This window comes from Diprion similis, chromosome 2 (genome assembly GCF_021155765.1).
Source record: "Diprion similis isolate iyDipSimi1 chromosome 2, iyDipSimi1.1, whole genome shotgun sequence".
Taxonomy (NCBI): domain Eukaryota; kingdom Metazoa; phylum Arthropoda; class Insecta; order Hymenoptera; family Diprionidae; genus Diprion; species Diprion similis.
The window spans coordinates 3,118,428-3,145,176 of NC_060106.1; the positions used below are offsets into that span (position 1 = coordinate 3,118,428).

At 36.9% G+C, this 26,749-nt stretch overlaps 1 protein-coding gene across 1 annotated transcript; it reads left to right on the forward strand.

Annotated features, from left to right (window-relative positions):
• Positions 1 to 19,374: 19,374 nt before the first annotated feature.
• Positions 19,375 to 22,589, forward strand: LOC124416207 (zinc finger BED domain-containing protein 4-like). The gene is made up of 5 exons (XM_046897131.1): positions 19,375 to 19,636; positions 19,999 to 20,439; positions 20,598 to 21,137; positions 21,226 to 21,737; positions 22,485 to 22,589. The coding sequence occupies exons 1-5, from the start codon at positions 19,375 to 19,377 to the stop codon at positions 22,587 to 22,589; spliced, it is 1,860 nt and encodes a 619-aa protein (XP_046753087.1).
• The last annotated feature ends 4,160 nt before the right edge of the window (positions 22,590 to 26,749 follow it).

Sequence of the window (26,749 nt, forward strand, 5' to 3'; positions counted from 1 at the left end):
ACATGTATTCAATGATAAAATTCGTTCGTTCTGACAGACTTGAAGTTTCAAGTTTGGATAATATGATGAAAATCATACCTTACCTGATGGTCAAAACGTTTTGGTGGCTAGGACCCTAGTTTCTCGATTGGTGTCACCGTTCCAACCATCGAACCTGGTTGTTCCGTTGTTCCATTAGACAACAGGTATCCGAAGGAATTTCTTCTGATCATCGCCATCTTCTGAACATCAGTCGTGGCAAAATTGAAGAGCACGACACGCTACAGATCATGGTGTTTGAATATTCCATTATTTTAGATCTATCGAGCCAATAGTAATAAGTCTGTTATTCAACAATTGCTGCTAACTAATTTTACAGAGCAATCATTCCGTGCACCATTGTAATCCAAGCAGTATTATTGGCCCGCATTATTTTTCAAATTTTATTTTCGGCAGTTTTGATATTTTATTTTTCACTCTCTTGGTATTCAATTCAGATGAATAGTGTTTCAAGTGTTGAATCAGATTCCAAGGATGAATTTTGATGTGTAAACTGAACCAATCTCAATCTAAAAATGTTGGATAACTTCAGTTGAAAATGTCTCTAAAGTTAATATTAATCGACAGTATCATCTGACTAGCTAGTTGCAGCTATCATCCGTGCTTGAGCCTCGTTCAACCCCGGCAAGGTCTAAGGAATGCATTCACTTACTAGTACACGTTACAAATGATCACTTTGTCTACAATAGGACTTACTTGCTGGCTAACTTTTTTATGATGAATCTTCATCAGGGAGTCATCCGGTAACTTATTGAAAGCTTGAAACCAGATTCAATTTTATACTCTTACAATGGTCCTTCATTGAAACTGAGAGTTTGTGAATCTCCATTTATTACAATTAATTCTGCATCCCATGTTAACACTGTTCGAAACAAAAAATCTCATCCTAAGATTGGAAATGGAATCTGCAATGCAAAAGTTATCTAGTGGCATAAGTTAAAAACAAAGAACCTTATAACGGTTTCCGCTACAGAGGGATTCCTTCCGGATATTCATGTTACTGGATGATGTTCGGAGCACTATGAACAAGATACTGTATTGGATTTAGGTTTAAGTAAATATTTTCATGAGCTTCAGTGAAAATTAGATATTCATTTGTTTCAAAGGAACAAGGGGTACAATGTTGAACCCGATAAGTCAATATTTTCATATGAATGTTCTGAACATTACTCTAAAACATGATTATCCTTAAAGTTAATTGTGACACTGAGGCACATTTTGAAAATGTTGATTTTTAACTCGTGTCACAGAATGTTTCTGAGTTTTACTCTTTGGATTAGATTTCTTTAGATTAGATTTGAAATTGAAAGAAACCGTAAGATCTACAACTTCCTTTTCCAACCAATAAAAGTGGCCGATGATCTCTGCATGTGTCATGAATTGAATGGGAAGAGAAGACATCAGCGAACAGCAGAGATGCTATTATTTTGGCTGTATTTTCTGTTGAAAGAAAAAAATGTCATTGTTATTCTTAATGTATGAAGTAATGAAAATGATTGAATAAATTGTCCCCACCTACCTGCTTCGTTTCTTCCAAGCACCCAACATTTGAACAGATTTCTTGTTTCAATCGAATAGGACGAATTTTCAAAGAGCATCAGCATTAAATTCTGACCGGTCTTTGCACAATCAATTTTCAATAACAAATGCTTCCCAAGCCTTTCCGAGTGACCATCTCAATAACTTGAGATTCTAACCTCAAAAATGCATGTGAACTACATCGCCGACAGAAACAGAGTTTGACAGCAGGGTCTCGGGGTGGCCAGACTGCACGGACGACGGATTTAAATTCGCGCATGCGCAGTTCCTGTTTAGTTTCTAGAGATGGTCCCGGTATATATACTTTAGGTTGAAATAACTTCAACAAAATTGAATAATTATATGAAAAAGAAATGAATGTTATTTAACTGATAATAAGGTACTGAATGAATGTGATCTACATACGATGTTTCTGAATTCTGACATTATTATTATTTATTTTAAATATTTCTAAACGATTAATATTTTTTTTGTTTTTTACATTTATTCCAATAATAATTCCGGAATATCAGCAACTGCCAATATGGTATTCCATTCGTCACCTGAAGAAGAAAACGTAATAATTTCGATGATAGATTTTCTTCTGACATTTCAATATAATGTTTCTGAAAATTGACGCACTGAACGTAGTTTAACTTTAAAATCTCATACGAAACGTTATACTTTTACGTTAGTTACGTTAGTAACCTGAACAAAGCAAAGGATGCTCAACAATTTGTAAATTCAGCTACTCATCTGTATGCATTCTTTCTGCACGGAAATATGTCACGTAAATGTTACACCTGTTGTGTAATATGTACAGTTCTTTTTTGAAATTGGAACTTCATCAATTGTAAATTTTATCTCGAACATGCATTTCAATTTGTTAATGCAACACATTACGTTTTCAATAATTAGATCTTAACCGACTGAATACATATCTTCACTGTCATAGTTTCAATGTTATAAAATATAATACATATTCTGTAGCTGAAGCAGGACACTTGTATACATGACGCGAACACAATCTGCAATCAAATTAGTTTTATAACATGCTACACACACATGTAAGTACAGTGTATCGTAATTTAATAAAGATGAATTTTTTCAAGAATCAGGACTGGACCATCCGCGGAGTAAAAATTCTAGTCGAGCATTTGAATGTGTACAATGCCAGCTACTCACCAACTTTATGATTGACCTCCTGTTCGGCATTAATAATTTTTTTTTTGTTATTCTGAATTTGATCTGAAACATGCATATTGGCTTGTTAATATTTTTCAATAATCAATCATTTTCAATAATCCAAATTCATCCGACTGAATTATTATCTCTACTTCTTAGTTATGACAATTGTAGAAAATCCAATACATTTAATACATTCTACGTAATGCTACAACCCCATGTAAGTCCAGTGTAACGTGATTTTATAAAAATGAATTTTTCCAAGAAACACAACTGGACCATCAGCAGAGTAAAAAATTCTAGTCGAGTATTTAAATGTGTACAATGCCAGCAATTCACCAACTTTAGTGTTATGAGCCTGCTCGGCTTTCCTTTTTTTTATTGTTATTCTCAACTTTATCTGAAACATGCATATTGGCTTGTTAATATGAACATAACTATGACAATTGTAAAGAATCTCATACATCTAATACATTCCATGTAACGCTTCACCCGCATGTAAGTCCAGTGTATCGTGATTTTATAAAAATGAATTTTTTCAAGAAACACGACTGGTCCATGATCGAAGTGAAAAATTGTAGTTGAGTATTCGAATTTGAATTTGAAATGGGTATTTACCAGGTTGTAAGTGTGTGTAACTAGACACAGGCTAGGAGGCCTAGGTAGACGGGTCACCTAGTCAGTCGGTCCATAGACGTCGTAGAGAGCACGACTCTCTATTTAAGCTTGATCAAGCAATCTCACGGTTATAATTTGAGTGCACTCAATTATTATTTAATCGTCTACGAACAAACATTATGTACCTCGCCAATCCTGTTGGATTTCACATTTTTAATTAATAAAAATAATACGGACCGACTCGACGACACAAGACTTGGCAGGAACGAAAGATAAGTCATAACTAGACAAGGATTATTCCAATGAATCTGTGTCATACTTTTAAAATTATTTATGTTTCATTAAGTGTTGTTTTACATTGTTTTTATGTGTGTGTGAATGACTTTTTTTATTTATACATATATTTTTTTTTTATCCTTTTTTACAATATATTTAATTGAGTGGCTATTGCCCTTTTTACATCACGTATCTATCTTTTTTATTTCTACTTATTTATTCTTTTATTCATACATCTATTTTATTGATTATTGTTGATTTGACTTAACATATTTATGGTTCTAATGCATAAAACCCGATAACATTATATATCGTTACAATATCTTTTATAATTGAAATTCTTCACCCCAAATTCCTTACAAGGTCAAGGACCTGGAGAACAGAAACCACGGAGCGCTTCTCGTGAAAGTCGAAATTCACCAGGTGACGTACCTGGCGCGCAGAACCACGGAGTTGGTCCTGGAAGTCGAAATTCACCAGGTAATGGACCTGGAGCGCAGGAACTACGGTGCACTGGTCCTGGAAGTCAAAATTCACCAGGTCAAGGACCTGAAACGCAAGACCTACGGGGCGCTTCTCCTAAAAGTCAAAATTCACCAGGTAAAGGACCCGGAGCGCGGGAACTACGGTGCGCTGATCCTGGAAGTCTGAATTCACCAGGTAACTAATCTGGAGCACAGGAACTACGGTGCGCTCATCCTGAAATTCAAAATTCACCAGGTCAAGGACCTGGAGCACAGAAACCACGGCGCGCTTTTTGTGGAAGTCGAAATCAGGTCAAGGACCTGGAATGCAGGAACCACGGAAAGCTGGTCCTGGAGGTCAACATTCACCAGGTAACGGACCTGGTGCGCAGAACCACGGAGCGCTGGTCCTGGAAGTCAAAATTCACCAGGTAATGGACGTGGAGCGCAGGAACCACGGAGCGGTGGTCCTGAAAGTCGGAAGTCAACCGCTCTACCGCGCGTTCAGTTCTGGACTGAGGAATTCTGCCGATTGATTTTCGTTGATTGGAAGTATACGTCATGAAAGAAAAAAATTCCGGTGACGTCACTTTCCGGGCAGACGAACAGACGAAATTTTCCGCCTTCGAACTTTAATATATAGATTCCTGCGCTTCATCACAAGATATTGTTGAGGTCTTCAGAGCGATGTTCCCCGACTCTGTTCCACACACTTTCAGTCTCGATCCAACAAAACTAAGCTACATAATGATCGATGGTTTGGGATCATATTTTCGACAAACACGTCTCGATGATTGCCCAGCTTGCTGGTATACACTCAGCTGTGATGAAACTACAAATAATGAAAGTAAAAAGGAGTTACCATGAAATATTGTCAATTTTGAATAATTCTACGATGGTGTCTGAAATATGTTTCGTAATTGATTCGGCTGAATTATTTCAAAATTCTACTCAATGTTATTAACGCACCGAGCCATCAATACATGATTTGTATAAAGAATTAAAACTGCTCATTTCCACAGTCGGTGGGAGAATTTACGAGCCGGATGTGGTGAAGAATTTTGCCAACGAAGACGAACCTTTCTCATAAGAAAATTTACGTCCTACAGCTCAAATAACATGCAGTACAGGGCTTACTAATGCTCTGAAACATCTTTCTGAAGCTGATCGATTACATTTTTTGAAGCGAGCACAACATTATTACCTCATTGCAGCTAAATACTTATACGAAGAATCTTGCTTGTATGTTGGCACAACTGCAGAGTTCTTCAGATATTTGAATCCAACGGAAATAACCAAGAAACAATCGTCTCTCGATATTCAAAAAGTGGCTCTTGCACGACCCTTCGAGATTTCTACATCAAAATTGTCCGACGAATGGAACCTACTCTCATTGGAAACGTTATCTTTAAAAAAAAAAAAAAAAAAAAAGAAATTAATGCATTGATCATTTTTAGAGGGATATCATTGCGCTCAGAAACGTATGCGGAGATGAAAAATATCCCATCTTGAATTCGATTGTTAAGGCCATCTTGTCACTTTTTCATGAAAGTGCAGATGTGAAGAAAGGCTTTTCAGAGTCTGGTGGGATTTTGACCGAAGATAAAGCATCAATGTCATTGAGGATGCTCAATGAAAGACTTTATATTAAGGATGCCATGAAATAATATCCAAACAAACCTCAATTACTTCCCATAAGCAACGCATTCCTCATTGCGGTGCACGGGGCTTCTCAAAAGTATAAAATTTTCCTGGAAGATGAGCGTAAAAAATCTGCAGCTGAAGTAAAGAGAAGGCAAAGCGAAGAACAAGAAATCAACAGGAAAAGGGAATTGCAAGAAGAGATGGAGGTATCAAAGAAAAACTGTAAGTTCTGGAATACGATTATAAGAATGCTCAAAAAGATGAATACGAACAATGTAAAAAAGCAGATCGATTGTTCGAAGAAGCAAATGAGAAATTAAAGATGGCTGGCAAAAAAGGTGACATGACGGATATAAATATAGCTCAAAGGATGTTAGATACTGTGAAACAATGACTGTTTCTACTATTGTTACTAGCTGGGGTAGTGCTAGTTCGCTTATTACGCTTGCTCACTAAATCGGAAAATACTAATTTCTTTTGCATTTTGTTTTAATTTTTACTGAAGGTCCAATACCTATGGTCTATGGTTTTGTAGTGTTCAGTAGAATTTCTACTTATTTCCTGGCTTATTCATGATCCCAGTTGCCCCCAATTGACTTACTCTTAACTCACTTTTTACTCACTTATTTGGTGATTTCACTCACTTTTTTCATTTCGTTTAACCCATTCCTGAATGATAGCCCTGAGAACGCTGCGCTACGGTCTTTGACGAGCTCTATAAACAAAGTTGCAACAAGGTCTTTTCAAGCTCCACAAAAAATGCTTCGGGAAGTTCTCCGACGAGAACTATAACAAACTCTTCTACAAGCTCTTCGACAAACCCCGCAACGGGTACTGTGATGCGCGCTTCAGTAGACGCTGCGACACCAAAGATTAATCTTAATAACGTCAAGAAAGAGATAACCGTCAGCTTTAAGAATATTCTTCCATCGCCTAAAGTGAATTATAGTGATCGAGTCAGCAGTCATTCTAAACGTAAGGGAAAAACTGTGATGGTGACTTCGAGTCCTCATGCAAGAGGAGTGTCGCAGCAAAAAAGTAACTGAAAGAAAAATAAAATTGTACCTGTTGAAAAATTGAATAAAATCAAAAAGACAATAATACAACTAAAAGAAAAAGCAGCTGAAGGATAAGTACAAAAGAAGAAAAAGACAAATACCTAAACATGAAGATTCAATTCACCGAATCTGCAGGCGGAAGTCAGTGGATACAGTTCCAAGAATGTCAAAATTGGGCTTACGGAAAACGCGTAGATAATTTGATAAGAAATAATATATTTTTCTGCGATATTTGTATGCAGGCTGTTATCGTGTCCCGAACAAAACAAAGATAAGTAGTATAAGATACAATATGTTGAAAGTTCCTTAAATACATACGTATATTGAAGAAGTGATATGAGGTTTAATACATCTTTTTTTAAATATAATTTCTACTGTTTATTGCTGATCAATTTTACCTCTACCTGCAGTCCAGTTCACCCCATGTAGGTATAAGGTGAACCGGCACTTGTGCACTTCTTCGACTTTATCACATATTGCAGAGTTGTTTACCAATATACAAAGCTGAATAACAGAAATTCACGGAATTCAAAGTACAAACTTACCTACAGAACAATTCACAGGACTGTTAAACTTTGAATGACTTACTTTTTTTCATCTTTAAACATTTTCGGGCCCACTTTACTTCGATCTCCACTACGACGCGTGCTAATAAATAAATTAAAAGGAACGACAAACAACTTTGACTGACGTTAGATTCTTCATGAGATGCTTATGAATCTTATCGATTTATATCACGTTGCTAATGGATCAGAAATTAACACCAATCGCCATGAAAATTAGATAAAATGTAATTATAGGTTTGCGGAAGTAATTAGCGTGACGTAGTGTCATCTTTCATGTTGGCCGCACTAAGTTTTTTTTTTAATCAGTACCATTTGTATACAATCAAATGGAGATTTGCATTCTTTTTTTTCTACAGTTAAAAACATTTTGAGGAGTGCAATAACAAGTTGCAGAACTACATTTACTCGAGTAGTTAAACTTCTTTGGGAATTTATAAATATTTTTCACTACACGATAATTTTTCTACTTCTTGAGTCGACAGAATGCTACCGTAGATAAAATTCAGATTTATCTGATATGCGTCCATTTATTCGTAAAACATAATACAATATGATACGTTTTATACAAAATTGTTTTATTAAAATTAGTTTATTGTAATATTCACTCAGTTTTGATTATAAATTCTTTTTGTAATTTTTTTGCCAACAGAGTATGTAGATTACATTGTTGTTTTATTTGCAGTTTGAAGTAGATACTTTATCTCCATATCTTCATTAATAACATTGTTTTCTCTTCTTATGGGCCATGATCATGTCAATGACTCCTTGCCTTATATGTTGGCTCAGACACATAGTTGGGCGGTGATTCCAGTTTATATTTTGAACAATTTTACTGTAGTTCAAGTGTTGCATATTATTTTTCTTAAACTCCGCTGAAACGAATACAACTGTATTTAATTTTGGCGTTGCCAGTGTTATTCGCCTTAAATAGCTATTTTCAAGTTAAACCCTGCATATTGAAGATTTCTTGTATCGAGTAGGTAGAAAATAATCCAAGACTGCGATCAAACTAAGATGAGATGAGATTTACATTGTGACGAAAATACTCTTTCTTCACCCTACGTGTAATCGCCAAGCCAATAAAACGAAGACATGCAGGGGCACAAACGGGCCGATTTCTCGTGCGCCGGCGATCCACGGCTCGCCGGCACGAAGCTTTTCCTCACCTTTTCTTCTTCAATGTTGAGCGCCAGGTCGGATATGATTGGTCTTATCTAGCTCCGAGCCAAACTAGAATATTTGCCCCAACTAGCTAAGTCGGCGGCCCGAGGGCCGTGTGTCCGTGACTGAAACACGGCTACCGAGCGAGGTTCGAGGATAATCTCAAGAGCGTGCGAGGAGGAACGGAATGGAATCTGATAACTCCGACACGGATGAATTAATTAGATATTGGACATTAATTTATTTCGTACCTTATACAAGGTAATCCATGACTTGTAGCTCACGGGCACTCTGTCTGAACTTCCTGATAGCCGTAGAGCACTTCACACACACTCACTCACGGGGACACTTGACTCCGAGATCACAACACGCGCTAGTTACACCTTTGAGTGACGAATTCTGACTGATGGTCAAAGGTGGCTCACTCGGCCTATTCCCCTCCCGGTTCCCCTCTTGCGAGGGGTACGCGGACTCGAATCGCACTTATTTCTTTTAAACGTCTTCACGTTACAACATATACCATTGTTTGTGACTGGCAAATACGTGTGATAATTCACTAGTACTTAATCAGACACGTGTCTTATAGTTGCACCATATTTGACATAACATTGAAATCGTGAGTATTAGGATAAACAATGGATTGATTAAGATGATAACAATTAGTCAACATATTACAACGACAAGGAATTACATCTAATGTTGAATTGGCAGATAGAAATCGTGTGGTTTGAAACGATTAGTCAATGACGTATTTATTGTAGCGTACGTCACTTCAATAATATGGTAGATAGCATATTTCACAAGGTATCAACTGATTTGACCAGGTTTTACAAGTTATCAAGTGATTCAACTGATTTCACAGATATCTTAAAAGATTTTATAACACTTCAAATTATTTCAACATTTTCAAATTGAATTTAGAACATTTCATCATATTTATTTTAGAAAATTTTACTAATTCACTGATAATGTGAGAAAACTTCAGATGAGTACAATAAATATGATGTTAAACAGTTGCACAAGTAGTTGAATAATTTATCATAATTTTATAGGTTTCAAATGGTTTTAAATGCTGCCAAGAATTTTTGAACGATTTTACAAGTTTACAAATGATTTAAAACATTTAAAGAAATTTCAATTTAAGTATAGAAGATATTAGTAGATTTTGAATGATTTAACAAGATTTGATAGATTTCAAACGATTGAAAAGGTTCTGTGAGCTTTATAATGATTTGAAGCATCTAACAGTTTATTTATTTGGCTTACTCTTGCAGTAAAGGCTGCTACTCTTAATTTTCTTGTGTAGCATAGTTGAGTGTCTCACCTTGCAATGCAACACTGGTACCTCGACAGTTAGAGCAGACCGACATACTTGAGAGATTTGATCGCACAGGAGTTCACAAGCTCACGAAAAAAGTAGCAAGTTTTCAGCGGAATGATCAGCAGACTTCATAAGTGAATAATCCCTTCATTCAAAGCATCCAGCACGCTTACATCCTGATTTTGACTGTCATTAGGACTGACTATAATTTCCGTCGATGGATTGATGATAAGAACAATTCAGGCATCTGTGCAGAACATACACAACAACTATCATATACAAAACGAGAAACATGCAACTAGTCAGGCATTTATACTATAATTAAATCGTTATGAAGTTTACAGTCTGTTTGATATGATTACGGGTGATCTAGAAATAGTATTTCGCTCAATGCATGCAGTTTACAGCAAGGTATTGGCACTATATCAGTCATGTTGTTGCAAATTCAGTGGAGCTGATAGATAGGCAGATGAAGTTAGTAGTTGCCAGGCCAGTGGAAGTTGATTCAGGACAATGAGAGATACGTAGAGTGCCAACGTTGAAGCTGCTGTGGACCGTCTTTTTTGTCACAATGTTGTCAAGTTGAAGTGTAAGAAGTGTGTTCCAACGGATTGATAATTGAATAGGGATGGTTCAGGTGATGTAAAACATATGAAATAAAAGACAATTATATTCGAGTCTCGTTCTCATGATAACTATGTAGTACCGCTACTTCATACATGATTATGCCACGTTTTCAACTAAAAAAAAAGAGATCCCCCTATTCTGGAGTGCCCTGTTTCTTCATAACGTTTTTCGTGCATGAAGAAGCCACATCTTTTTTTTTTGCCCGTTAGACGTTATCTTTCTGTGAAAAGTTAATTTTTAGTTTGTGAACGATGGGTAAAAAGTCAAAACGTAGTCGCAGTGATAAGATTGACCATTTATAGAGAAAATTCAATAAATTGAGACGTCGCCGTCGCACTTATTCGAGCAGTCCAAGCAGTTCTCCAACAAGCATGATATCTGTAAGCGACAGAAATCAACGTTTCTATGACGACGAGAAATATTGTAGTGATTTTTCACAGCGTTGTTTTGCGTGAGCAATTTAAATTTAATTTATAATTTCATTTGAATATTTGAATTGCAAGCACAAGGTGTTAATCTCACATGTGAGTTGAGATAAATCATGCATTTTGACGGTGGGCCATCACGAGCGGTGGGACATACCGTGCAATGAGTTGTGTAAATTCACATTTTCGGCGGTGGGCCCTCACGAGAGGTGAGACAGACCGTGCATTGAGACTAAGGATTGTGTGTGTGTTGTTGTAACACGGACACATGTCCCTTGTAAATTTACAGAATCAAACCATTCCTTGTTTATTTTGTCAGACGATAACACGTTTGGAAGTGAGGTCAATGATCCGGAGGCTAATGACCCGGCGGCTAATGGCCCGGAGGCAATTATAGAATCAGCCGATCTACATTTGCCTGAAGTTGCTGTTCGTGATGAAGACACGGCTAAACTGTTGGGGGAGAGTGCTGCATCTTCGGAAGGTTCTTTCACTTTCCATGCCTAACTTTCAAATCGCGTCAAGCAGTGGATGCAGGACGGCATCAGAAAAGATGATAAAATCAATTTATTTAGAACTTACCCACGCAAAGGTAGTGTGTTTCTAGAAGCTCCTACCCTTGACCCGGAGATAGAAGCTACAGTTAGTGACGCTGTTAGAAAAAGAGATAAATTTTTCGCTGCTGACCAAAACATAGTTGGTTTAGCTATCTCGGCCATCGGGGTTGGGCTTTCTTTATTGCTGGTTAAGAAAAACCTTGATAAAGACGATAGAGATATGTTGATTAAGTATCAATTAGATGCTATGAAACTTCTGTCTGAGGTCCACCTACAGGCAATGAAGACGCGGAGGGTTTATATATACCCAGGTATTGATAAAAAAGCTAAAACTGTTTTAGAAAATTCAAAGACGGATGAATTTTTGTTTGGAGCCGATTTGGTTGACAATTTGCGAAATGCAATATCGATGGAGAAGTTTGGCTTGTCATTGAAGCCATTTTCTCAGGTCAAAAAGCCTTTTTGAAAGCTGTTGTATATTTTGTTGTGAGGAAAACGTGATACCAATTTTAATTGAATTGATTTTAGAATTTTATTATAAGCTCTTAATAATCAACAGGTAACAAAACGTGACACCAATTTTAATTGAATTGATTTTAGAATTTTATTATGAGCTCTTAATAATTTCTCTCACTCGTACGTCGCTCTAAAGATGACTGACTGACTCACTTGAACCTCACGCATGCGCACGCTTCGAGCTCACATAGGCTCAATTTTGGAACGCCTTTGGAACGTCGACGAGCGATCTGCCTAGCAAGGCGAACGCGCATTAAACTCATCCAACAAAAGCTTCCTCAGCGGGAAACTGGCATGGCCCGTCTGGCAGGAATTCAAATTTTCATCAGGCGGGCAACAAATTCAGAAACAATTACCGGCCATTTCAATCGAAGAGCCAAGGCTTTCAGAAAACACAGGGTCAGTTTCGAGCTCGGGACAATGCATCGAACCCCCGTCAAAAATAGTAACGGTAAGCAAGTTAGCAGGACGTTTAAAAACATTCCTGAGTGCTTGGTCCAATATTACTTCAGACAAATTTGTTTTAGACGTAATTGAAGGTTATAAATTGAAATTTATAAATCCACCACACCAGTCTGTTATCCCAAAGATACCTATTGACAAGTCAGTGGAATTTGATTATACGGAGGCCATAAATAATTTAGTTGAGCTAGGTGCAATCTCAAGTTGTTTACCTTGTACTGATCAATTTATTTCTAGTTACTTTTCAGTTTATAAATCAAATGGGTCAAAACGCTTCGTTTTGAATTTAAAAAAGCTCAATTCGTTCATGTTTGCTGATCATTTGAAAATGGAAGACATTCGTACGGCAATTAAACTTTTGTCTCAGGATTCTTTCATGGCGAAGCTGGACTTGCAAGATGCATATTTTATGATTTCTATACATCCGGATAGCAGAAAATGTTTAAGATTCATTTGGAAGGATCAATTGTATGAGTTTGTCTGTCTTCCGCTTGGATTGTGTACAGCTCCATTGATTTTTACAAAAATCATGAAACCTGTGGCGCACTGCTTGAGAGAGGAGGGCAGGATTTTTGTCGTATATTTGGACGAGACTTATCACTGCGTTTGTACGTATCATATAAGGTAAGGATATTTATTGAATATGGAAATATATAGCATATTATGAAATTACGGGTTTTGACATTTATATCAGTCTTCTTAGCAAGCAGTTAGTGATACCGAAGTATCGATAGGTTAAGCCGGTGATTGGTAGTCGCGTGAAAGTTGGCTCATTCTGATGAGATCCATAGAGTGTTAACCCTTGACAAACCTGCGGGCCACCTCCTATTTTGTGCCATCGTCTCGCCAAAGTGAAACGTCTCTCCGTTCCAACGAATTGGTAATAGGATGGAAATGGTCCAAGTGACTGTCAAACATATAAAACAATAAGCAATCAACGAAAATGTTCCACTCAATGGCTTCTCATTTTTCAAGCGTTGCCCATGTGAATCAAGCTAATGTAGCAGATATAGAATATGATAGAGCATCATTTCGACTGTGTAATTCGAAGCAATAGACAGACTTCGTTTTTGATTGCGTCGTTTGTAATTTATTTGAACCATCATGTTCGTCTAGTCTATCGGATTGGTAATTGAGACATATTCGAGGTGATTGTAGAAACATACAAATCAACGAACAAATAAGTCATGCATTTGATGGAAATGAAAAGGTTTAGGTTGTTCTATTTATCGTCTAAATCTAATATGAATAAACCTAACCTATGAAGAATCAACTGGTGTAATATACCGTCTGATTTGAGGCATCGTGACCATTCTTCCACTAGCTCTGGTTATCTTTGTTTTGACAGATTTACGACGAGCGAACAACATTTTTCTAGGCATTTTCTCGCTAGCCATTTGTGCGTGACACAAATCTTTCTGATTGTTATTCAGGCTCCTTTGCAAATGTATATCATTTGCAGAATATCGTTTCTTCGTTGGTTCGATCCTTTATTTACACCTCGGTCAGAGAATCTGTTTTATGCAAGAGTAAGCCAAATAAATAAACTGTTGAATGCTTCAAATTATTATAAAACTCATAGAATCTTTTAAATCGTTTGAAAGCTATAAAATCTTGTGAAATCATTCAGAATCCACTAATATGTTCTGTGCTTGAATCGAAATTTCTTGAAATATTTTAAATCATTCATAAGCTTGTAAAATCATTCAAAATCTTGGCGACATTTAAAACCATTTGAGACCTATGAAATTATGATGAATCGTTCAATTACTTGTGCAACTGTTTCACATTATATCTATTGTACTCATTCGAAATTTTCTCATATTATTAGGAAACTAGTAAAATCTTCTAAAATGAAATCTTGTAAAATCTGGTCAAATCAGTTGATACCTCGTGAAATATGCTATCTACCACATTATTGAAGTGACGTACGCTACAATAAATATGTCATTGACTAATCGTTTCGAACCACACGACTTGCAGCTGCCAATTCAACATTATATGTAATTCCTTTTCGTAATATGTTGACCAATTGTGATTATTTAAATCAATCCATTGTTTATCCTAATACTAATAATTTCCCCGCTAAACGATATTGCTTTGTAGTTATGTTTCGGAAACGTCACATAAGTTAACAGTGTGACGATTGTCACAATGTTCTAAAAACATTTGTGGAACATCTCAGTAACCATAAATGTCCTACCTCAATTGCGTTCCGTATGAAACGTTTTACTTGCAACGTTGCCGTACGTTGCAGCAACCAAAGATATACTATTGTAGACACGTTACATTAATTTGTTACGTTTTGGCGATTTTTGGAAACTAAAAACGTTTCATTTGCAATATTTATCTTACGTAGACCCAATATTTGTAGCGCAATATTTCTACTGTGAAGTTTCTAGTAATGTTTCTGTGAAATAGTTCATCGAACGTTAAAAATATTATATTTGAAATATTCATGGGAAATACCGGCTACTCCACACAGTCAACATAAAGAAAAAGTAGTATTTAACAGTAAAATTGTAATGGACAAAATTCAAGAAAAGCGTCAACTGCGACATATCTGGCGGAACAACAGAACTCTACAAAACAAAAGAAGGCTGAACAAGGCTGTAAAAGAATTAAAAAAACTTCTCATAGAAGAAAAAAATCGTAACACAGAAAATGACCTAGTCAACTTAACTGCTACTGACTCAACGGACTATTCTCTTTGGAAAGCAACGAAAAAAATCAATCGACCGCTGAAACATATTCCACCAGTAATACAAAAAGACGGTGTATGGGCTAGAAGAGACTGTGAAAAAGCAACCACATTTGCTGAACACCTAAAAACCGTCTTTGAACCATTTGAACGTGAGATAGCCGAGGAAGAAAAAGAAAAAATACTAGAGGCAACGGAAGATTGTAAATATGCAGGTTACAAAATTGACAATGTGAAAGTGCAAGAAGTAAGAAATATTATTAAGGGCTTAAATATCAGAAAGTACCCGAGGTATGACGGCATTAGTGGAAAAATGTTAAAAGAACTACCAGTGAAAGTAGTCAGATTGATTACAATAATAATCAACGCCATCATACGACTACGATATTTTCCCTTTCAATGGAAAATAGCACAAATAATATTGATAAATAAGCCTGGAAAACCCCAGGAACAAACTACATCGTACCGACCAATCAGCTTACTTCCTATACTTTCAAAGGTATGTGAAAAACTGATAGCAAAAAGATTAAGTTCTTTTCTAAACGATGAAAAGCTGATCCCGGATCATCAATTTGGTTTTCGCAAGAAGCACTGTACAATAAAACAAGTAAGTAGAGTGGTAACTGAAATTCGCACTGCATTCGAAAACAAGTGTTACTGTTCCGCTGTATTCCTGGACGTGGCTCAAGCGTTCGACAAAGTATGGCACGAAGGACTATTGTGTAAGTTGAAAAAGCTACTGCCAGAGCATTTCTACTCATTACTCAACTTTCAAGTGAAAATAAACGACGAAACAACACAACTATATCTCATTAAAGCTGGAGTGCCACAAGGAAGTGTCCTGGGACCTACGCTGTACTTAAGGGGTGACATCTAGTCATAATTTTTGAAAAATTCGATCCTTCATTTTCGACGGCTTCTTATACTGTAACATTTCTAAAATATCATCTCAAAATTTCAAGTCAATCCGTTTAAAATTGAGCAAGTTACGGCCGTGTTTACAATTAGGTTCCGCGAGCCGCACGACGCAGGTCGCGCCTCGAACAGCGGAATAAAAAGAGGACCATTATTCTACAGCATGCAGCTGCTCTGTTGAGACTATATATATACGTATATATAGAGAAGCGAAGGTTAGGGTGGTGGTAGTTAACTCAATCTAACACTCGCGAAGCAAGGTTATCACGAAGACAACACCAGATTGGACTTTTAGAGGCTGCTACGTCTGCAGAAGGATTGTTGTACGGGCCGGGCATCGATGATTCAATTTAGAGGTAATAAATTACACTTTACCTATGTACACTGCCATTTTGAAAAGGACGAATTCGTTGCCGTTTCAATGATGTCGCAAAGAAAATTGACGAAAAAAGTTTTACAAGCTATGCAACCGATTGAAAACAGCAAATAAAAAGTAAAAAAACGACCATTTTCAAACAGGTGCGCTGGGCTAAAAAGAAATCGCAAATTTTTTTTTCAAAAAGCAAAATGAAGCCTGCTTTGTCCTTTTTAAAATGGCGCTTAGTAAATTCGATTATCTCAATTTTTGAGTTCGCTATCCAATTTTGTGTACTCAAACTTTTGGCCGGCAGTGTATACCTGACTTCAAACTTTAAACGCGTTTTTCTCGAAACGACTTTTTAAGAATCGGTGACCACGATATCTCAAAAACGAGTGAACCGATTTGTCTGAAATTTTGCATACATTCTTGTTGTATCTAAAGGCAGTCTTTAATCGAAGGATTTTTTTTTTCGATGCATACTTTTTTTAATATCGAGGAAAATGGAGTGATTTTTTGACCGAAATTTTGGAGCATCACTTTCGATCGGCGACCATTTTTTTCAAAAATTATTATTTTCTCAAATCCTTCGATTAGAGACTAGATAATACTATATAAAAACTAAAGTTGTTTGGATTTTTGATTTCAGATGATTGGTTCGGCAGTTACAGTGGTCACCGCTGAAGGCCTTTTTGAACAGCGTCCTGGCGGATACACTGTATAATTTACATTTATTAATTTTTTCCAATAAAAAAATTCTGAAACATACGCAAAGATATTCCCCTTGCTGTGAAAAAAAAAATTCGAAACCTGCAACCATTTATCCAGAAAAAAATCACAAAAATACACCTTTTTTTAGGCCGATGACTAGGTGTAACCCCTTAATCTACACAGCTGATCTACCAACAATGAAAGGAATCACTATAGTAACATTCGCGGATGATACTGGAGCAATGGCAACCAATCCAATCGCTTCGCACGCCTCAACGCAGCTGCAGAAATATTTAAACAAGTATAATACATAGCGTAAGACCTGGAGAACTAAAGCCAACACTGACAAATCAGTGCACATTACATTTACCTTAAAAAAGAAACCTGTCCACCAGTGACCTTAAACGGCTCAGTCCGAAGGCAATCAGAAGACAAGGTGAAATACCTAGGGATCAATTTAGATAGACCTGGAGAGACCACATTTGGACCAAAAGAAAGCAATTAGAGTTGAAACTCCGAAAACTATACTGGCTAACCGGAAGCAGATCAACACTGTCGACTGCAAACAAAGTACTGATTTACAAATGTGTACTAAAACCAGTGTGGACATACGGCTGTCAACTCTGGGACTCAGCGTCGAAGTCAAACATCGACATTCTAGAAAGATTTCAAAGCAAAACGCTCAGGAGATTCACCAACGCACCTTGGTATCATACTAATGATCTTATCAGAAAAGATCTACACATCGACAGTGTCCACGAAGAGGTCAAAAACTACTGCGGGAGACTCAGGAACCGTCTGGAGAACCACCCTAACCAACTAGCAAAATCACTGCTAACTAGCCAGCCAAAAAAACTTAAGACTGAAGAGAACTAGAACACTATTCCAGATCAAATATTTACCAAAGTACTGTAAATATCTTGTGAATATTTCTAAATTCTCTTATTTTAATTTTGTTGCACTTATAAATTTTGTGAAAAAAATTCTATTGCTATTTAAGAGGTATCAACCAATGGGAAAATACCTACGTGTTACTTGTACATATACTAATATTGTAAGAGATTTTATTTATTGTCCTTGGTTGGACAGATTGTAAAAAGAAAATAAAGGAGAAAAAAAGCTGTGTATATATATTTATTAATAAAATACAAGAGATTCATTCAATTAGTATATTCCTTCCGCAGTTACCGGTTATAATTGAGGGTGCAGAAATAAATTAAGCAGTTCAATATAAGACATAATGATTGCAGTTATAAAATAGAATATTTATATATTAATTATACATGTATAATATGTAACAGTGCCATATACATCTACATCATTATAACAATATCACAGCAGTACGTGTATGTATAGAACTCAACTAGGGCAGTCTTATAAGATCAATGATCAATGATATGACACCTTTAAAAAAAATCTCAGATCCATTCACGAAATCTAAACGAGACGAAATCCATTTGACAGGTTTATTTCGTCATTTTCCTCAATTTCAGCTGTTTCTACACTTTGCTTTACTTTGAATGACGAGAAACGATTTTTTTAACTGGAAAAACATTCAACCAAATATTTTCACACATACACGCACGCACGCTTAAATTCACTCACAAATTCTCCTACACGCACGCATATACATTACATACATGTATGTTACACTAATGAGACACCACGAATAGAGCGGAAAAACTGGCCAAAGAAAAAAAATACGAAATGAAGTTGAATTTTAAGACACGTACTTGTATAAATTAAGACGCGTTTTGTACAATAGTAGTATTTTAAAATACTTAAAATAATACGTATATGTATTTAGGGATGTGCCGGATAGCGATTTGGCCGGATAACCGGATACCGGATATCCGGCCAATGCCGTGTGCCGGATACCGGATATCCGGTCACGCAGTATCCAGCCGGATATCCGGTATCTAATCCGGTAGTTAAACTCAAACTGTGCTGCCGCTGCGACGCGCGCGGCGCATCACCGTACCACGTAAGAACATGTGATCATAACAACCAAGATAGCTGATAGTTTTCGTACCGATTGCACGCGGCGTACACGTTATAAATGTTATAATCTAGAAATTCGCGATACTTTATGATACTTGTGACTGTGTATTGAAAATCGAACTCTATATACGAATTGCATAACGGAGAAACTTAAATCCAGTGTGTGGAGATTTTTCAAAATATGCAAAGACGACGACAAAAAAGCTGAGTGTACACTTTGTGCCGATGATGTTTCATCTTCGGTGCGGAAAATGGTTCGTGGAAAAACGCCTAAATCATTTTCTACCAAACCATTGTGGAATCATCTAGAGGGAAGACATCCACAGCATTACAAATCAGTGAAAAGTAATACTGAAGAGTCTGTTGACGAAAATGATCCGCCAATCCCGTCTACTTCTAACTTGGCACAACAAGTGAAACGGGAAATCCAACCTAGCCTCGAAATGGTGATAAGAAAGAAACAGATGTGGTCTCTCGATGATCGTCGAGCCGCGGATATATCGAAAATTATATGTGAGTTTCCTTATGGGTTTTTAATTTAAAAAATATGCACGCTAACTATTTTTATTGATGCATCATAATAATCCAATAGCTGACGACGAAATCGTCATGTAATTTTATCGTCGACGTCAATGAAACTCAGGGAAATACTCAACTGAAGAACCATTTTTCGAGAGTCGTCACTCTTGCAGGCCTCAACTGGTTGTTTCCCACCCCATAATACATGAATCCACCAGTCGAGGTCTGCCAGATTGACGATTCTCGCAAAAGTATTTTTCAGGTAAGTATTTTCCTGAGTTTCATTGACGATAGAGTTACATGACCATTTTGGTCGTCAGCTCTTGGACTGTAACAATTAAGTCTGGTAATTATAGGTGAAATGATAGCACTAGATGCTGAGCCTTTCGCATTAGTCGAAAGAGAAGGATTCGGTCGATTAATCCGGCACTTGGCTCCACAATACCCTTTGCCAAGCAGGACGTATTTTTCTCAAAACGTGATGCCGAACATATACGAAAAGCTGCGCAGTACGATTCAACAGACATTGACGAGAGCAGCTTATATATCTTTTACAACAGATATCTGGACTGCTACTGCTAATAATGAGTCTTTTATTAGTTTAACCGCTCACTGCTTGTCGTCAGAAAACATGCAATGGGAGGTATATGCGCTAGAAACCAAACACTTCCCTGACAGCCATACTGGCTACAACATTTCAGAGGTGTTGAATTATGCTCTGGAGAGGTGGAATGTTCCTAATGAAAAAATTCACGTTATCGTGAGAGATAACGCGGCAAATATGATTGCCGGAACAAGTATGTAACTGATATTCCATAAATAATGAATTTAGAAATCAGTCGCTGCAGTTAACCAGAAAATAATGTATAGATAATTCTCTACGTTCTTTTCTAGTTAATTGCAGCGACAAACAATTGTATAATTACAATTGTTTGTTGCCATTTTGCATTCACAGATCTCATGGTAGCAGAAAGTGTCGGCTGCTTTATCCACTCTCTACAATTTGTTATACACGATGCTATTTTTTCGCAACGAGGTGTGGTTGACATTCTAGGCAAGTGTCGGAAGATAGTCACCCATTTTAGTCATTCTTCGCTTGCCTGCTCTAAATTGAAGAAGATTCAGGACAATTCAAAGCTTTCAACACATAAATTGATCCAAGATGTGTCGACTCGGTGGAATTCAACATTCTACATGCTAACGCGTCTCCATGAACAAAAACAAGCTGTGACTGCATATGCATCTGAATACGATATTCCCACCTTTACTGCCAACCAGTGGAATACAGTTGAAAGCATCATTCGCGTTTTGCAACCATTCGAAGAAATCACGAAGCAAGCAAGTGCAGATGCTGAAGCAATCGGGTACGTCATTCCTGCAGTGGCAACTCTAAATTCTTATCTCTCGAAGCGACAGAAGGATGCGGGAATACTACTCCTTAAGCAAGAGTTACAAAAGGCCCTTCAAAATTGTTTTTTAAGTTCAGAATCACAAGGTAATATTAATACATGAACGCATGATTTAGAAATTGAAAATCATTTACAATTTTTGAGATCTAAAAATCATGTAATGTTGTTCAACAGGACTGAACGTGCAAAAGAGTCGGCCCTTTGTACTAGCGACCTTCCTTGATCCGCGATACAAAACTCACTTTCTGCAAGATGCATCAACGGCTCGAGGATGGATAATTAGTGACTTAATTGCAGTTAGCACCAAGGATCTGCAAGAAACTACAAATAGGACAGAGAATTTGAACGCCCCACCATCAATCAGTGAAGTCCAGGCTGATGCTCATGAAAACATATGGAAATGCTTCGATGAAATTGCCAACGTTTCGAAGTCTGACGAAGACAGCAGTCTCGAGGAGACTGATAGTGCTTCAAAGGATGATTCAGAGAGGCTAGAGTTCGAGCGACAACCGAGTGATAGAAGCCGCAAAAGAATCGCAGCGTATAACGCAGAAGTCGACAAATACCTTGCTCAACCATTGTTAGCGAGAGAGGAAAATCCGCTACTGTGGTGGAAACTTCACGCCAAGGAGTACCCAAAACTCACACCACTTGTACTGAAATACTTGCGTGCCCCCCCTTCTTCCGTAAATTCGGAAAGACTGTTTAGTGCAGCAGGAAGAATATATACGGAAAACAGGAATCGTTTGTTGCCGGAAAACGCAGAAATGCTACTTTTCATTATGAAAAATATTAAAATAGTCAATTTCGTGTATTAAAACTGTCATCTCTATTCCGTACCAAGAAAACCAACATTACCTACATTAGAATTTAATCATTAAAGTGTGAAACTGAGTATTTTCATTTCCTGCCTATTTCATTTTTGTCCACTGTAAATTTATTCTATTTCTATTATCTGTGTTACGTCCGACGTCCCGCCTCACGTTTCTCCCACCTTCCTCGACGCTTGTCTTTACCTATCATTCCCACACTCCATATCTTGTCATCCTATTTCCATCTTGGCTTACACCACTCGCTATCGCCCTTACCTTGCTATTTCGATCCCCCTCTACTCTGTATCCTCGCTCATTTTCTCATGCAAAAGACTCACTCTTATTCCAACGCTCTTACCTCTTACATTCAACTTCAACTCCCGTTCCCTAAAACCATTGTCTCAACCACTCCTCATCGACTTCACTCAATTTCCAAATCAAAATAAAGGTTATAATCATTCTGCAATTACTGTTCTTTCCCTCCCGTTCCCTGAACGAAAACGGCGACGACTACGAACCTACAAAAATAGCACCCGAACCAACACCATCGGGTGGGTACATGGACTGCCGTCCCCCTGTACCGTAACATCTGTACCAATAGTAAAATTATCTGCTGAACAGTATATTGAAGATTATTGCTATCCGGTTATCCGGCCAGATAGTAGTGCTATCCGGTTATTCGGTCGGATAGTTAAAAATAGGCCGGATAGGCTGGATACCGGATAGTTACCAGATATCCGGCACATCCCTAGATGTATTACAAACATGTATCAGCGGAATAAAACTGTCCTTTCAAGCTTCGCTTCCACTGTCATTACCGTCACTAACAACAAGTAGTATATCTTCGTATTGATCGGTATCAAAGATTTTCATTAATAATTCAGCTGGCTTGATGATATTGGTCTGGTACCTCGCGTAAGAAAGATAATAAATTATGGCTGCTACATGACAACAGCATCCAACTGTCCTCAACCCATTAGCGCAATCACAAGCGTATCGCCAATTATCGTTGACCACGTAATGAATATAGCATTTGTAAGTTTTGCTATTTCTATAACGTGATTTAACTTCATATTTTAAAATATTTTTTGATTCTTTGAAGTAGCTAGCGGTTATTTCGTTATTATCATTGACGATTTTGGCCAAATAGCACAATGCCGTTGACAGTTGATAACTTCCAGTAAATAAAATTTTTTCAACGATTGTCAATTCTGGAAAATCGATTATTGCACTGGAGTTAATGCTCTGGAATGGTTTTTTCTTTTGATTTCAGCGGCCCTGCTCTACTTTTTTTGCCAAAGTATTTTCAGTGTCCATTTTGGATTTCATGAAATTAATGATGCTATCAGTCATACCAACATCCGACCTCAAACGTTTACCGAAAGTGTTGTTCAGATAACAAACAATTCGGCAGAGGCTATAGATTTCGGGGAGAGTTCTGTTGTTAACTTCATTATGAAAAAATTTTAATTTTTTTCCTATGATACCATGTATTGCCTCAAAAACCCACCGAATTTTAGCTTCTTCTGTGGTTAGCTAAGGACGATTACCTTTTAAAGCAGGCATCAGTACTTTATACCCGTTCCCTTCAAGATATTCTATCACGTCTCGGAATCCGCGATCTAGTACGAAAATATCACCTGGTTTCAAAATACTATTCAAGCCGTTGGGATCATCTAAAATAGTTTTTAATATTGAAGCATCATTCTGATTAGTAGGAAAAGGTCCGGGTAGATCTAAGATATAACCATCAGTACAGCAAATAGTGAACGGTTTGAAAAGGTGGGTTTTTTTTGTCCAGAATAAGCTTTTCTCTGGTATTCACTACTCTTACTTTTTTGATGGTATACATCAGTTCCATGGCATATCACTACTAATTGATTTTCTGTATTATGTAATTTTTTAACTATATCTGATGTATGATTGTTAATAAGATCATCTTTAGAACAAGTTTCATAACCAAACTTAGTTCGTAAAACGTGTTTTTTAAACGCACTTATAACTGACTTAATACAATTTGAGATAGCTTGATGATCTTTGACTTCGAGAATCGCATCAATGAAACTGTCTGAGCTGCCAGTTCGAAGCTTCATTAAAAAAATAACAACGGCTTGTAAAGGGTTCCTGTTACATGAACTTCTCAAAGAAGGTAACATTTCTATTATCTTTTTGAGTTCATCCCAGTTATATCCGGTAAAAATCTTCAAGCGGTTTTCATCTAAGCTGATATTACCAATTTTGTCATGAAGTTCTATTGTACTTGCCGAAGATAATTTATCTAAAAATAATGCAAGTTCAGAGACTTCTATGGTACTAGTATTTGAACATACACAAAAGGTACTGTACGAATTTACTAGCTCATTAGCAATAAACCTTTTTTCAAGAATATGTGTCACACAACACCGATTATTTTTAGGGATGTAGATTCTCAGAACTGCAAACGCTTGAATTCGTGCTACGGTAGGTACAACAATCATTGATTGACTATCAGCATATGCTGAGCATACACAACAACGTCTATGACTTGCAGACACTCTTCTAAAAGGCATTTCTACAGTTTCAACAACATTTATATTCGTTGGCGATAGAAAAATTGAATCAACTCCTGGTGAATCTAATGACGGTGGCTTAGGCGTTAGTGGTAATTGTGAAAATATTTCAAAAGCATTAGTATTTTTGTCGGTATAATTAACAGTTGAATGAGATGTGGTATTCGTTAAATTTCTTGAAGTACATAATGTATGAAATGGCGAATCAGATGACGAAACATTTGAAACAACCGTCGTAGATGACAATGCACTTGGGGTAAGTGCATCAGATTTTGATGCAGTTGGAGTAATTTTTCTAGATGTCGATGCAATTGGAACAACTGCGCCAGACGTGGACACAATCGGAAGAACTGTACCAGATGTGAACGCACTATAGACAGGTTTTTTAGATTGTGATGCACAAGTAAGAGAACTATAAGAGGTTATTGATGCACTAGCGGCTCTGTTGGCGATGCTTGAACGCGAAGTATTGGAACTAGCATTGTCTGATCTTGCTCCAGTCGTTGCACTTAGTGTTGTAGTAGCACTAGCTCGTGCGGTTTTAGCCAATTAAAAAGAAATTGATGTTCGACAACTGGAACGTAGAACGTCTCCCAATTTGATAGGCTTTTTCAGTTGTTCTTCGTATAAAACTCTGTCTTAGTTACTTTCTATAATTTTCCGATCCTTGCTTGATTTTTTGCGAAGATAAGCTTGACATCTAATGCATTTTTCACTTTGAATTTTTGGTTTTTGAGCTTGGCTCGGACCGTCTGACATTTTCTGTAACGTCAAAAGTTTTGAACAAAATTATTAAGAAATATTAGAAGTGTAATTCTTCGAGCTGATGTATCAACGTTGAATAGGTTGTATATAATAATCAATTATATGATAACACTTACCAATGGTTACTAGTTCCAACTTTCGTTGATGAATAAAAATGGAGAACCACTGTGAACTGAACCTAACCAATAATTCTTATTCGTACCCTTTCGTATAGTTTCGGCGCGGTTCGCCGCCAAGTAGTGAGCGCACTCCCATGAGAAAAATTGTTTTGCCGAGCTTAGGTCTCATAGACAGTGGTCTGGTGCCGGAAAAGAAGTTTTACATCAAAAAAAGTTAATATGCAATAATACTTCGTCATGTATTTCAAAATATACATATATAAATATGTGTGCGATTCATTGCGTGAGTATAATATTGGGTAGAAAATATTTGTTCCAATGTTTTTTCAGTTGAAAAAATCGTTTATCATAATTGAAAGTAATGCGAAGTGTGAAAATAGCCGGAATTGCGGAAAATAACGTTTTTTTGTAATTTTGAGTGTGTGCCACCAATTAGTAAAGTATCAAAAAAATAGAGTATGTTTTTCAAGTCAAAATATACTTAAGATATAAATTTGACATCCGTGTCTACCTTAGTTGTCGAGAAAAAAATGATTAAAAATCTTAAGAATTTTTTTGGACGAGAAGGGGAAGTGGAAAAAAACTTCAAAAAATCAAGTTAAAGGAACTTTACTTCCTCTGTACACCGTATTTTTTCGTTAAGATTGGTTGACTTGGTGATAAGTTACGAAATAAAGCGGAAAAACTGGCTTTTCTGGGGTGATAAAGCCAGCAGAAGGGGGGAGTGGGCCAAAATTGGTATCGAGCACTTTTTTCTGATTCTAGCAACATAATAAAACCATAATCAGCCCAAAAGATTTCGTGGGCCAAATCACCATTCCTATCCGGCAATAGTCTTTGTTGTAGAGGATTTCGGGATGTCTGAATTTTTTGTTTTAATTTAAATAGAAAATTTTCATATTTAAAACAACTGAATGTATCTAGCGGACCATGCTGTAAACATTCAGAAGTCAAATGCCGAAGACCATGCACATTATGGGTGATGTGTTCTTCCCCGTAAATTTGTCCATACTTACCAAGAAAATATTTGAGAAGCTGCGAAGCATAGTCGTTATATTTTATATACAATACAGGACTACACAAAATTCTGACAGCGCAAGATAGGGCCATGAAATGTATATACACATTTTTATTTGAAACATGTTGCAGAACAATAGATCCTGTATACAACAAAAATTGTCTCAGTTCGGTTGCTTTAAAATATTCAATGTCTTCTAAACTTCTTGGCAATCGTGCAAAGTCCTTTGGTATATACCGTTCAAGTAACATTAACGAGTCATTCACTTTTTTCTTATCAATATCTGATAATCTAATATTTTTTGGTCCTCCTAGCTATACAAGATGCATACCGTCCAATGGTACTAGCGAAATTGCACCCATATTCAGTCTCTCAAAAAGAGTTGTGCCATTGTGAAATTCTTCATGTAACTTATTTTTGAAGCTGAAATTAGTT

Excerpts from the sequence above, each read along its gene's own strand:
- LOC124416207 (XM_046897131.1), top strand. The coding sequence starts at position 19,375 with ATGGTTCGTGGAAAAACGCCTAAATCATTTTCTACCAAACCATTGTGG. Across the intron at positions 21,138-21,225 it reads TTTAAGTTCAGAATCACAAG|GACTGAACGTGCAAAAGAGT; the intron begins GTAATATTAATA and ends GTTGTTCAACAG. Across the intron at positions 21,738-22,484 it reads TGCGTGCCCCCCCTTCTTCC|TATATTGAAGATTATTGCTA; the intron begins GTAAATTCGGAA and ends TCTGCTGAACAG.